We start from the raw sequence: 13,386 nt of genomic DNA, 5'->3' as shown, positions 1-13,386 counted from the left end.
TTGTGATCTGAGTCGACATATATATATGTATATATCTGTATGCGTGTCCTGGTTTCATGCGCATATGTATATGTTTGTGTGTTTGGGATCTGAGTCGACATGTATATATGTATATATCTGTATGCGTGTCCTGTTTTCATGCGCATATGTATATGTTTGTGTGTCTGGGATCTGAGTCGGCATATATATATGTATATATCTGTATGCGTGTCCTGTTTTCATGCGCATATGTATATGTTTGTGTGTTTGGGATCTGAGTCGACATATATATATGTATATATCTGTATGCGTGTCCTGGTTTCATGCGGATATGTATATGTTTGTGTGTTTGGGATCTGAGTCGACATATATATATATATATGTATATATCTGTATGCGTGTCCTGGTTTCATGCGGATATGTATATGTTTGTGTGTTTGGGATCTGAGTCGACATATATATATATATATGTATATATCTGTATGCGTGTCCTGGTTTCATGCGCATATGTATATGTTTGTGTGTTTGGGATCTGAGTCGACATATATATATGTATATATCTGTATGCGTGTCCTGGTTTCATGCGCATATGTATATGTTTGTGTGTTTGGGATCTGAGTCGACATATATATATGTATATATCTGTATGCGTGTCCTGTGTGCGTGTATGTATGTCTATATGTGTGTGCGGAAGAGTGTAGTGTGGCGCGCGATCGTTTGTGGGGGCGTTTGCTTCTTAGGCGCTGGTGAACCCGCATGAGACGCTGAGTTTTCTTCCGTACTCAACTGTAGAGGTCGTGTTCAACAACTTTCAGCTGTGGGGGAACCTCCAGAATCACCACCCCGCTTGCATCACGTATGACCTCGAAGACGAGTGGAAGTGGAGGCCGCTGTTGATGGAGCCCGCAGACCCGGTCGACTCCGACGTCCTCCTAGCGCCTCCCATTCGCGACAAAAAGTGGTAAGCTGCGCAGGCGACCGCGTGCGTGCACTGGGCGGGACTATCCACACCCACAAGCGATTCCACTTACTGTGCTTCTTTATCGCACAATGCATGCGCTCGTCTGGAAGCCGGCAGCGACGCCATGTATCAAGGTCCAGAGCTCCAGCGTGCCCCGCTCGCGAGGCGCGCCGCGTAGGCTTCCGTGGACTCGCGCGACTGTGTCTCCCTATGCCTGTATGAATATATATATACACGTTTATATATATACATATATTTATATATAAAAAAAATTGAATGTGTATATGTATGTATATGCATACGCCTGTATGTATGTACGTATGCATGTACACGTACGCGCGGTTATGTCTTCCGCATCGGATGGACAGCGCTTGATCACGAAGGACAGGCTGCAGTGGATAAAATCACGGTGGTGGAGGTTATTTGGAAGCTAGAGTCACTACGCCTGTGATTAACTATGAACCCAGAGCCAATTTAGGTGTGAGTTGCATGAGACTAGCTAATCTATCGAGTGAGATGGGAGTCGCGTGTGGAAAGGCAGCGTGCGACGGAAAAGGAAGCGGAAATTGCGCTGGCTGGAGGCAAGCAGGCAGCGGATTTTCTCTTTGCGGAGACATGCACGCGCCTGGAGGGCGATACTTCATGTGTCTCTGTGAGATCACGTTTTGGTTTATGTAAAAGGTTTTTTTCTTTTGTTTTGTTTCGCGCAGTCAAGTGCTCGCCGAGGACTTGGCGAGCAGCGTCTTGGAGCACATTCGTCTGCATCGGATGAAGAAAGGTCTCGAGGTTTTCTTTGAGCACCGGGAGGAGCTCCTCTTTCGCCTCACCTTCTACCTCGACCTGCTGGAATACCGGTAAAGCTGCATGCCGTCTGCGAACCCTATCTCTTTCTGCTGCGCCGTTCCGCTTTCTCCGCGTGTCAGCAGACATAACATATATACGTATGTACACGTTTTCAAACTCTTTTGTTGCCTGGAAGAGCGTGTGCGTGTTGCACCAACAGGTGGTGCGTTGTCGTATTGTCGTACACTTCGTTTCCCTTCGTTGTTCAATTTCCAGAATGCACCTGGATGATCTTCACAATCCGGGGCCGGGTCCGAACCACATGGGGTGGAGCAGCTTCCAAAACGAGTCTGAGAACGCAGAGATGCTGCAGGAGAGCGACTGCCAGTTCTACCAAACGATCAGCCGGCAGACGACGCTCACCTCGGAGGAAAAAGCGATGCCGGAGACGCAAGAGGTACTTGCTGCAACGGCAAATCGCGCCCTTGATCGTATATGCATGCGCGGTTACGTTTGCAGAAAAAGCAGTGTGCTACGACGTGGCTCACAGCAAAGGGCAAGCTTCTTTCATCCCATATAGGCCCGATTGGTTGTCTATTCAAGTACCTACGCGGTGTGGAGTGTGTATTGGCTTTTCGTGGATAAGCGCAGAAATGCGTATGCGCGTTTTTGCTTCGTAGTGTCGCGCATGGGTGTCTGGGCGTCGCAATCCACTTCGCGGCGGCGCTTGCTCCGCTTCGTTGCTTGCTTTCTTTCTCCCTGCTCGCTGCATGCGCGCGGGCGCATACGCATTTTTGCGCTTATCCACGGGAAGCCAATACACACTCCATACCGCGTAGGTACTTGAATGCGCGCGGGCGCGGTCGGTCGCTCGCCCCGTTGCTCATCGTGTCTCGGCTTGGCGCCTTCGGCGAACGCTTCCTCTGCGGCTCCGCGTGTGTGTCTCAACTCGCGGGCGCTCCGCTGTCTCCTTCCTTTCGAGCTCACGTCGGGGTTGCCCTTCCTGCTCAGAGTTCCTCTGCACAAGCGCGCGCCTCGTGTGTCGTCTGTTTTTCTTTTCAGGCGATGCACATGCACAGGGAGTATGGCGGCGACGCCTACTGCATGTTCGCGGACGTGCCGCCGCCTGGCGGATTTTTCGACCCCTTCGAGACCCCGCAGGACTCCCCGCACCCTGGAGCGCTGCAGGAGGCACAGACGGCGAACGGCTGGACGATGCAGCTCGTGCCGCACCAGAATCCGCCGCAGCCCGAACTCGCGATGAACCCTCTGGAAGGCTTTGAGCAGGAAGTGAGGCAACCTCGAAGCGTCCGTGGGATGACAAAGGCGCGCCGCAGGCGCAGGCGTCTGCGGCGCTCGACGCGCGACAGCGCTCACTTTGGTGGTCGTCTGCTTGACGCTAGTCTGTGTGGAATCCTAAGGACTATTCCCTCACATGAATGATAGGGCATTTGGTAATGGATGCGGAGTGCATGCGGGCGCGTGTAAAGTTCTGTGATGCACACTACTGCGCCTCAGCGCGAGGAAGCTGAGGAGTTTTCGCCTGCTGGGAAGGCACGCCGAAGCCGTTGGGTTCGCTCGGATTTGGAGCGGCGCTTGCGCGGCTCCGTGCATCTTCACTAAGGGGGCGAAGTCAAAAACCATCCATTATAAGGGCAAGTGGAACTCGAGGTGTATTTCCGTGCTTTAGTGTATCGATATTCCGACGCGAACGCGGTTTCCAGCACTGCCGCCTCCCTCCTCGATTCTGCGCGTGTGCGTGTGAAGACGCACGCGCCGTGGCGACCCACGAATTCTCCCGAGGAGAATTCGACAATTTGGTACCGTTTCTCTCTCCAAAGTTGCGGCTTCGGCAGTTTGTCTCGCGCTTTCTATTTACGCGAAGACAGGCGAGAGAAGAGACTGCGAACGCGCCTAAACCGCGTCTCTGATGTGCGTGTCGTGCCTCTCAGATTCGCTACCAAGACAAAATGGCGAAGCTGGAGCGGAAGGCCGAAGACAAACTCGTGGACAGCTACGCGCAGCAGAAAGCCGGCATTGGGTCGTGGCTGCCGGGGAAGAACAACCGAATGGATCCATACTCGCCCGCGGGGCTCAAGTTCTCGGCTGCGCAGGCTCACATGGCATTGCCGCCTTCGTCGCCGCGTTCGGCGTCTCTGCCCACGGCGTACGCGACGGCCGCGCAGCCTCCGCGCGCGTCTGCGGGCACGTCGGTCTCTTGTGCGTCTTCCATCTCGTCTGGCGCTGGCGCGGCGCCTCCGCGTAAAACGGTGACCTTCGCGGAAGGGGTTCCTCCGGAGACCTCGAAGCGTCCTCCCGTGAGGCGGCAGGCGCTGCTGCTGCGCCGGCTGTCGGCTCGCCTGCAGGCGGCGATCGTGGAGGGCGAGGCGCTCATGCGGAGCGAAGAGGCTGCACTCCGCGCGGCGCTGAGCGCGGAGAAGCGCCCTGAGGGGGAGCCTGCTCGGAAGCCCGAGCGGGAGCGCACGACGCTGCGGCGGCCGCTGGAGACCTCGGCGAGTGCGGCGCCGGCAGCGCCGTGCCAAGAAGGAGGCGAGAACGAAGCGCAGAGGATGTTTGCTAGACTGCGGACGCTTCGACCGGCGACAGAAAAGCGGGAGTCTTCTGCGTCTCCTCCGCAGGGGCTGCAGGCCGCGTCTGCGGCCTCGCGGCCGCCTGCTTCGCAAGCGCCCTCGTCCGCGTCTCCTGCTGCTCAGCGAGGGGCTGCTGCGGGCGGCCGAGAGCTTCTCTCTGACGCACCAAGCTCCTCAGCGCCGCCGCGTGATGCGCCCGCGCGGGCGTCTGCGGCTTGCGGGAGTACCGCCGCCCCTGAGAGAGAGACACCGTTCTCTGTGAACGCCAGCGCCGTCACGTTCCTGGCGCTCCTTCGGCGCATGTCCACTGCCATGCGGCAACTTGAGAGCGACCTGCTGAGGCGCGCGTGCGACGGCGACGCCGCTCGCGGGGAGAGCGCGGGCGACGATGGAGAGGGCGGGCGAGTGGAGGAGAGGCGCAGACGAGGGAGTCCATCTGCCGAGGAGAAACCCGGCAGGAGGCTGAGCGGCGGCGCGCGCGGGCGCAGGGAAGCGGCGAGAGGCGCGGAGACGCGGAAAGGCAGCGAGACGACGTCGCGTGGAAAACGAGAAATGCGGCTGAATGACAGCAGACCAAGCCACGAGAGCGCCCACGACGCGTGCCTGTCGCGCGAGAAGCGTGAGCAAGAGGCATGTGAGAAGAAAACAGGCGTGGAGCAGCGCCTGCGGTATAAAGAAGAAATGCGGAGAAAGGTCCACGCGCGGCTCGAGGCTTTGGCCGTCGAGCGTTCGCAGCGCGAAGCGGAGGAGGCGAAGCGGGAGGCTCATTCGCTTCTCCAGGAAGCGGAGGAAGAGGGCCGAAAGCGGGCGCTGGGCGAGCCGCGCGACGACGGAAGACCTTTCCTGCAACAGGCCCTCGTCTCGGCAGAGCTCTGGCCGGCGCCGCAGAGCTCTGCCCCGGAGGCAGACCTCGAGGGTCGCGTAGCGAGCGCGGAGACTGGCGAAGAGCGTCACGCGACAGACGGCGAGAAACGCGGCGAGGGGGAGCTAGAAGGAGAGGTAGAAGACGCGAAGGACTCAGAGAAAAACGGCAACGGCGAAGAAGGCGAAAGTGACTCGTACTCGTCGCAGTCGCAAGTCTCTGAGGCCTATGTCTCCCTCTGGTCTGGCAGCGACAGCGGCAGTGACGGCTGGGCGAGCCCGGTTCCCGAGCCTGAGGCGCCGGAGGAAGAAGACGAGGAGATGCTGGCGGGCGACCCGTTCTTTTTTTCCAGTCGCTCGCGAGAGGGACGCGCAGCGAACCAAGGTGCGCCACGAGGAAGCGAAGGCGCGGGCGACGCGGGCAGTCGCCTTAGGCAGCGAAGACAGCCGCATGCGCGAGATGAAGGCGCCGCCCGGCCGCACGCAGGAGGCGAAGAAAGCACCGGCTCGCCAACTCACGCGTCCTCTTCCTCCGCCACCTTCAGGTGCGTTACCGGCCGCGCGTGGCTCTCGAACCTCCTCCGCAAGCCGAAAAACCAAAAGGAGGAAGGAAGCAGAGGCACGCAGGAATCGCGTGCGGCGGCCGTTCCGGCGCTCAGCGAGCAACCTGGCGCTCGATCGCCTCCTGGCGCGACGTCCCACAGATCGGAAAGGGGGGAAAGGGTTGCGCAGGATGGAGACGAACGCCGACAGGAAGCAGGAGAAAAGGCGCCACAGAGGGCGAGGCCAGACGTCGCAGGGCGCGGAGATTTTTCGGCGATCTCTGTTCCTTGCGAGAGCGCCGGCGGCCGCGCGTCCTCTCCGCCCTCCTCGAGTGTCTCCCCCGCGTCCTCGGACTTGAGCAGCGACACAGACACACTCGGCGGCTCGCTGCCGCCCAGCGACGTGGAGCTCAACCAGTTTGAGGCGCCGCGCGGCCAGCACTACGTCTGGGATGAGTCTGACGAGAGCGACTCCGAGCGCGAAGACGCGCCCACCGAGGAGCGAGCAGCGCCTGACGGCGACTCTAAGCAGGACGCACGCGAACTGAGGCGACGCGGCGCGAGGTCGGAGCCCTGGCAGATATTCGTCCCGCCCGCGGCATGTGCAGATACGCCGCGGGAGCAGCTGCGGCAGGCGCGTGAACGCAGAAAGCAAAGGAGAGCGGAGAAGAGGAGGGAGAATCTGAGAGCCGAGGAGGCGAAGCGCGCGCAAGAGCTAGAGGCGCTACTGCTCGCGGAGCGCCAAGAGACGGCGGAGGACGCGCAGGCGCAGCCTAAGGGAGGGGCGGAGACTGAGCCTTGCGAAAGCGCGAAGGAGCCGGCGAAGGGCGCCGAAGGCGAGAACGGAAGTGGGAAGCGTCACTCCCCCTCTACTGTGCTTGCGGACATCCAGAAAATGATCGCGAGCTCCTCGCAGCGCCGCACGTCTCGAGCGCCTTCGTCTGCTGCTGCTGCTCCGTCGCCGGGGGTCACCGCGCAGCCTGCGACTGCGGCGTTTCTCGCGGAGGACAGAGCTGCATATTCGAGGTCTTCAAGTTCTGGGGCGAAGGCCAGCGAAGACACCGGATTGGGAAACGACGCGCACGCTTCAGGATCCTCGCAGGCGCGCCTGCCTCTGGCAGCGCCGGCCTCAGCTTCGGCTCGCATGCGGGAGATCTACAGGCAGTGCAGACAGAAGGCGAGTCGATCCCAGTGTTTTTCATCGTCGTCAGCGTCGCTGCTATCCATGCCCTCGCTGCCGTCGCTCTCAGCGTCCTCGCTCGCGGTGAAGAAGATGACTGGCGTATTTCTGCAGGCGCAGAAGAGGAAGGCGCGGCGGTCAGGTCAGGAGGCGTGCGTTACGAACTCAGATGCGGACGACAGCTGGGGGGTGGCAGAGGTGTCTGAGGGGGTCGAGGAAGAAGCCGGACGACGCGCAGGCAACAAGGGCCTCGAGTTCTACGAAGCCGCTGAGCACTCCATGATGTACGACCTCGATTACGATGACATGCCCAAACAAAACTTCGGCGGCGCCACCGCCTGGGGTTACAATCAGACCGCCGCCCCGGTAAGTCAAAGACCTACCTGCCTCTCCCTAAACATTAAAGCCTGCACCCTAGACGCTTCCTTCACAAGCGAAATCAGCATGGTTGTCTGCGAAAATACTCGGCAAACCTCAACTGCCGCAGCATTTTCTTCCTCTTCACCCGTCCTTGCTCTCTCCCGTCCATCGGGTCGGCTGCGGTATTGTCGGGGGCCTTGGAGTTTTTTCTTTTTCTCTTCCCGTCTGCTGCAGCCACCGCCCACGACAGCGGAGATGAACATGAAGGCGCCGGAAGGCATGCGCTGGGACCCGTTCTCGCAGACGTACCAATACACCTACCGCAATCCTTACGTGGACGAAGTGAGACAAAATTCTCAGAACGCAGCCGCAGCTTCGTAGGACGCAAAGAACTGCGACAAAATGAAAGAAAAACTGGCTGCGACGACTAGCGAAGCGCTCCGCGCTGCTGGTGTGTATGGCAAATACCGCATATATCTCTGCATAGTATATAAATAAATGAGTATTTAGGTGTGTGGATTTTAGTTGGTTTTTCGCGGTTCAGCCTGCACGATACCCACCACCAGAGGGTGAGGGGGACATGAACAGCGTCAGTGATTTCCTTCACGAACACGTATCTAAATGAATATATGTGCTGCTGTGCTTATATATACGTATAAATATAAATATATATATATATATTCCTCGGTGGCTGTATCTCCATGTGTATGTGGGGTCAGGCGCGTGGTTTGTCTGTTTGTTTTCTCTGGTGTGAGGAGAGCAAGATCTTCTTGATTATTATTGGTAGTGCTGTTCCACAAGCGACTTAAACCTTATATGGCAGCTTAGCTACTATCATATATCTTACTAATGGATTGGTGCTATGCTTATTCTGAATCAACAGTTATAACAGTTACATCCCGAAGGTCAGGAGGAGTCTCATAGCGAAAATTCAAATGCTGACATGAAGAAGGCATATATAACAAGGCATATATATATATATGTCCGAGTGTATTTGCAAACTGCGGGGGTGGCTGGAGTTGAGACTTGCAGTCGTCTTGAGTCGGCGCAGCCGCAGAGGACTAGAGTTCTCTCTCGGCTGAGAAACGTCTCTATGCCGAGCGCCCGCTTCGGTTTTTCTTCTTCAGGCCTACGGAGATCCGTACGCGGGAGCTGTCCAGCAGCAGGGCGAAGTCGCGCAAGTTGAGCTCAACGCGGGTGAGTTACTTGTTTTAGTCAGATTTTGCGGGAGGAAAAGAGAAAGGTTGCGGGAAGGCCTCCACAGAATGGTCGGGGTGTGTGGTGGAGCAGAAAGGCGGCAACGAAGCGACAAAAAAAGAGAGCGCATGCAGGAAGGGCGGCAATCAGAGGGATAAACGAGATTTCGAAAAGGGTGGAGAGAAAACCGGAAAGTCGAAGCGGAAGAAGCGAGCAGGGGCTGCTCGCCGTTGAGATGGGGCCCTGGACCCTAGACACCTTATGGAGGTGTGACTCGGAAGGCCTTTCAAGCGAGGAAGTCTTTTTCCTTCAGGGACCTGCGTGGTTTAAAGCGAATTTCGCAGACAAGCGAGGAGCGCACATGCGCGCCCACCCTGCTCGATCGCTGAAGAGAGCTAGGAGCGTAGGAGACGATGAGTTCCTGAATTTCTTTTTTTTCAGGTCGTCTGGCGGACTACCGTATCGGAAAAGGAGCTTATCGCGTCAATCAGCAGACGGGCGCCCATGACCTCATTGACGGGCCGCAGAGTGAGAGGAAATTCAGACCAAGTTTCGCCTTGAATCGTGCTTGAGATGTGGCGAAAAGCGTGTCTTCCATGAATATATATATATATATATGCGTAAACAGGTATGTACATATATATATGTGTATTTACGTGGGCGTATATCTGTAGAGGCTAATCGTGTGTGAGGGCGCATTTTTCGACCTTAGAGAAAAGATGCGTCGCATTGTGTCGTTCTCCGCACTCGATCAGATGTGTATATACCTTCTGTGCTGTGCATGTACTCAGCATCGCAGACTGGTCTATATCCATGTGCGCAGGGGCAATGTGTCTGCGGACGGAGGCTATTCGTGTTTGTCTGGTGCGTGGATTTTGTTTCTAGAAGACTTGTATGGCAAGTATGGCGCGATGGATCACATCGATCAGAAGAAAGACAAGCGGCCGAAGGGACCGCGACCGACGGAGTGGGATCTCCAGTACGCGAAAAACCTCTACGAGCAGGGCGTTCCTGCAGGTAGGAGCCCAGCGCTGCCGAAGCATCACTGTGTTTCCTTTTCCGCTGGTGCAGCGATGATGATATCTCCTCCCGAGCATACATATATATATATATATATACATAGCTGTAAACATATATATTGTCTTTGTGGATGTGTATATGTGTGTTTTATGGGATGTCGGTGTCCCTGGCGAGCTTGGATGAACTTCTGCGGTAGTGTTAGCTTGAGGGATCTACGCCTTTGACCACGAAGGCATATCTGGGAGTACATTTTCGGTTGTCTGCTAGAATACGAATAGTGTTCGGAATTCTTCCCTGGTGATGTTCACTCAGGCAGGTTGTTTAAATCTGGCCTAGCCGGCTGGCTGTATGCTCTTACTTGATGGCGTGCGCGTAGCTAGCTGCTCACATCTATCGAAAACAGGAGGCAGTTCCGAGGAGGCAGTTCAGAGGCGAATACAAGCTTATCCACAGAAACTGTCGTGCTCTCTCTCTTTCTCTTGCTATGCACATCACGGCTGCGCTCGAGAGGCGTCTGTGAGCCCGTGTTTGGCGTGCTTCGGCGCGCGTGTCAGCCTCCAACAGAACTCGAGTCACCCACTAGAATACTTTTTTGGCGACGTGCCTCTTTACGTTTGTGACTCTTCACATTTATGTGTGTCTGCTCGCGTCTCGAGGCGGGGGCGTGGCGGCGTCGATGTGCCTTCTGTGTCTCTCTCGACTGCGTGTGTTGTTCTGCGCGGCTGCTCTTCAGGCTACACGCCTGCGCCGAACGAGGAAGATCAGGAGGCGTTGGTGCGCGACTTGCTGCGGGCGCCGACGCAGGGTGCGGAGGAGTACGCGGCGTATGACGGGGGGGTGGACATCGCGGCGCTTGGTCTCGCTACGGAGAGGCCTGCAGACAAGAAAGTCCGAGTGGCGAAGCCGCAGGCCGCAGACGCGGAAGACGAGGAGGAAAGACTCGAGCAGCCCGCCTCCCCGCCGGCCGCCGAACCCCGCGCCGGCGCGGGGGCCTACGCGAAGAAAACGGAGGAGGAGCCGGTAGGCGAAAAAACATGCCGCGGCGAAGAAAAAAAGCAGACGCGAGGCCGGTCGTGGAGAGGGAGAACGCGCGACAGTCGCGGACGGCAGGCGCTGCAGAGGAAACCAGTCGAGGGGGACGGGGCGGGGAGGGGTGGCGCGAAGAAGAGACCCGAGCGGCAGAAGAAGAAGGCTTGGAGAGGGCGAGAGAGAGCGAATGGGAGTGGCGGCAGGCCGAGGCGTTCAGGAGGCGGAAGGCCGCGCTCCCGCCATAGTTAAATTCGCATTAAGACCAAGACGAAGGGAAGGATCTGCCTCGAAACCAAAGAGGCAAAGAAACGGCCGCGAGAGGAACGCGCCGAGACAGGCACTTCCCCATGACGCGGAAGCCAGTTGCTGCAATGGAGCAGAACAACACGTCAACAAACTTTTCTACAGTTGTCTGTTTCGTGTTCTTACTCGTCGCAGGTCGTGCCGCCTATTGAGTGGCATCGCCCGTCGCCTACCGGGCACTACGCGGCGGATCAAGTCGCTAAGTGGAAATGGTATTATCGCATGGTGAGTGTTTCCATTTTCAAATCGCGGACCTGCGGGCGACCTCGAGAAGATTTCCTCGACGCCCGCGGCGATTCTCCTCCCATGCCGGCCTCTCTCTCTCCGTGGCTCAGCCCAGTCAAGAAAGAGACGAATAGAGAAACCCTTGAAGGGGGCATCTGCCAGGACACGTCACCGTTTTGTCAGCGTTTTTTCTTCATTCCTGTCACTGCTTGCGCCTTCTCAAGCGCTACCGTGGGTGGTGAAGAGTAGCTTCCCTGGCGAGCGCTCCACTGTTTTTGTCTCACCTCCTGCGTTATCATCAAATGAGGTCTGTCGTTTCACTGTCTCTGCCCTCACCCGCGCCCGCCCGAAGTCCGTTGGTGCCAGCAGACGTCGTCGATGCGTTTCTTCATTTTTTCTGCGTTCCCTATTCCGCGTTCAGGAGGAAATTTATTACATCTGGCAGCAAATGGACTTCCCCGTGCGCAACAACCACGTCTTCTGTGGCTTCCCCGTCCATTTCTCTTCCTCGGGTGAGGCGCAGCCAGGAGAACTCTGAACTCTGCATGCGTGAAGAACAAAAAAAGCCAAAAATTCTTTCTCGTGAACGGCAGGTTTTCGATCTACGAAAGCACCTGTATCTGCTTGTGCATTTCGTGTATGCATTGGTTTGTCCTCAAGTTTTGCTGCTGCTTCTGGGGTGTTGCATTCCGCTGTGGACCTCGCGTCGCTGAAGGCATAGGTGTATGTGTGTCTGCTCCAGCGAAGAGTTCTTAGGTACAGAGACGGGGCGCTGCCTAATATCGGCGACGTACAGGTTTCATTCTTTTTAGGCGTGTGTTTTTCGTTTTTGCAGACGTGAACGACATTCGCAGCTACCTCGGCGGCGCGCGGCGCTTTCGCAAGCTGCTGGATATCCCTGTCGACAGCATCGTCTACGCCATCACTGCCAAGTGCTTTCCGCTCATGGGCGGAGTCATCAGTACTTGGCTGTTCTTCGGCGCGGAAGTCCCGCTTATCGTAAGCGATTCCCGCAAGACAAGCTATTTCTTTCTTCGCGAAGGGGTGTTCCCCTCTCTCCGTGTGCGCCCTTTTTTTATCATTTTGTGCTTGAATCTGAGACGGCGGCGATGCCCAGTCGCGTTCTGCCTTCAAGAAGATCACGTCAGGCCCGTTGCCCTCCTCGAAGCACCGACAACTCTGATCAATCAAAGGGGCTGGACACCTTTCGCCTTTGAGACGGTCTCGACACTGTGTATGAATGAGGAGGACTGCGGCCGTAGAGCGTGCAGAAATTCGCAACAGGATTACGCGTTTGACGTGTATGCGCAGAATGTACAACTATTTAGTGTAGAAGCTCTCCACGCTGAATCCCCCCGCGGTTTGTAGTAGTCGCCTTCCCACACACCTGTCAGCCTTTGTTCAAGGGCACACAGGCGTCTACAAACAGTTATATATATATATATATATATATATATATATATATATATATGTACAGAGTTGTACATATATATATGTATATATATTCGTGGGGTGAAAGCTACATATCGAGATCTCTATTTCGGTCACGTACGCTTTTCTGTAAAAGGATGCATTCCCCTGGTTGCATCGGTTTCGCGTTTGAGTCGCTGCTTAGTTTTCAGTCTCGGATGCGTTGAAATCACTCTGCATTCCGGCTCCTCGTGCTTTTCGATGTTTTCCTCAGAGCACGCAAGAGAGAGAACGACGCATGAAGCGAACGAAGAAACCCAAACACGTCAAACGTCCGGAGGACTAATGCTCCTTCACCTTGTTGCACTTTGCCCTCACTTCGTGCGCCCTGTCGTGGCAAGGAAGCCACAACCTGCTACAGACTCTTCTCGGCCTGAAGCGCAGCCCTGTTAGCTCCGCTGCTTCGTGGCGTATCGAGCGTCTCGCTGGTCTCAGGTGCGCGTTTGCCCTTGTTTACCATATGCTGATTTCCATATACATATATATATGTATATGTGTATATATATATTGGTGTGTGCCTGCGATATGTGGATTCGGATGCGTGCGCATCGAGTTGTCTGCATCGCGTACCTGGCGTGCACAGTCGCTTTCTGCTGTTTGACTGCGCATGCAACTTCGTACAAAGCATACAGTGGTGCAGAAACGTGGGGTATGTTAAACTTCTAAAGCATGTCAGGTTCGTTCCTTCGATGTGCGCGGGAGATGGCAGTTTTTTTTTCTCCTGGTTGGCATCCGGTGGCTGTGTGTAGGGTGTGCTTTGTCTCGTTATGTCTTGTCAAGGTTGGAGAGCATGAGCTAGGACCTTGGGCGTTTCGTGTTCTCTGTTGTTATCTTTTTAAATGTGAGGAGAGACGAAGCTCTTGCGGCTTCCCTATCGGAGGACGA

The 13,386-nt window shown here is 56.1% G+C and overlaps 1 protein-coding gene across 1 annotated transcript; it reads left to right on the top strand.

The window, feature by feature from the left end:
• Positions 1-228: 228 nt before the first annotated feature.
• Positions 229-12,787, top strand: BESB_078055 (Sma protein; the record flags this gene model as incomplete). Its single annotated transcript, XM_029366167.1, has 15 exons — positions 229-240; positions 720-940; positions 1,651-1,794; positions 2,000-2,180; positions 2,786-3,013; positions 3,676-7,263; positions 7,492-7,599; positions 8,385-8,454; positions 8,896-8,982; positions 9,340-9,471; positions 10,208-10,494; positions 10,942-11,031; positions 11,453-11,543; positions 11,867-12,174; positions 12,716-12,787. 15 exons carry the CDS (start codon positions 229-231, stop codon positions 12,785-12,787), a joined length of 5,619 nt encoding a protein of 1,872 aa, XP_029217598.1.
• Positions 12,788-13,386: the final 599 nt, after the last annotated feature.

The sequence above is a fragment of the Besnoitia besnoiti genome, chromosome VII, assembly GCF_002563875.1.
Source record: "Besnoitia besnoiti strain Bb-Ger1 chromosome VII, whole genome shotgun sequence".
Classification (NCBI taxonomy): Eukaryota; Apicomplexa; class Conoidasida; order Eucoccidiorida; family Sarcocystidae; genus Besnoitia; species Besnoitia besnoiti.
This window is presented reverse-complemented; position numbering and strand designations above follow the sequence as displayed.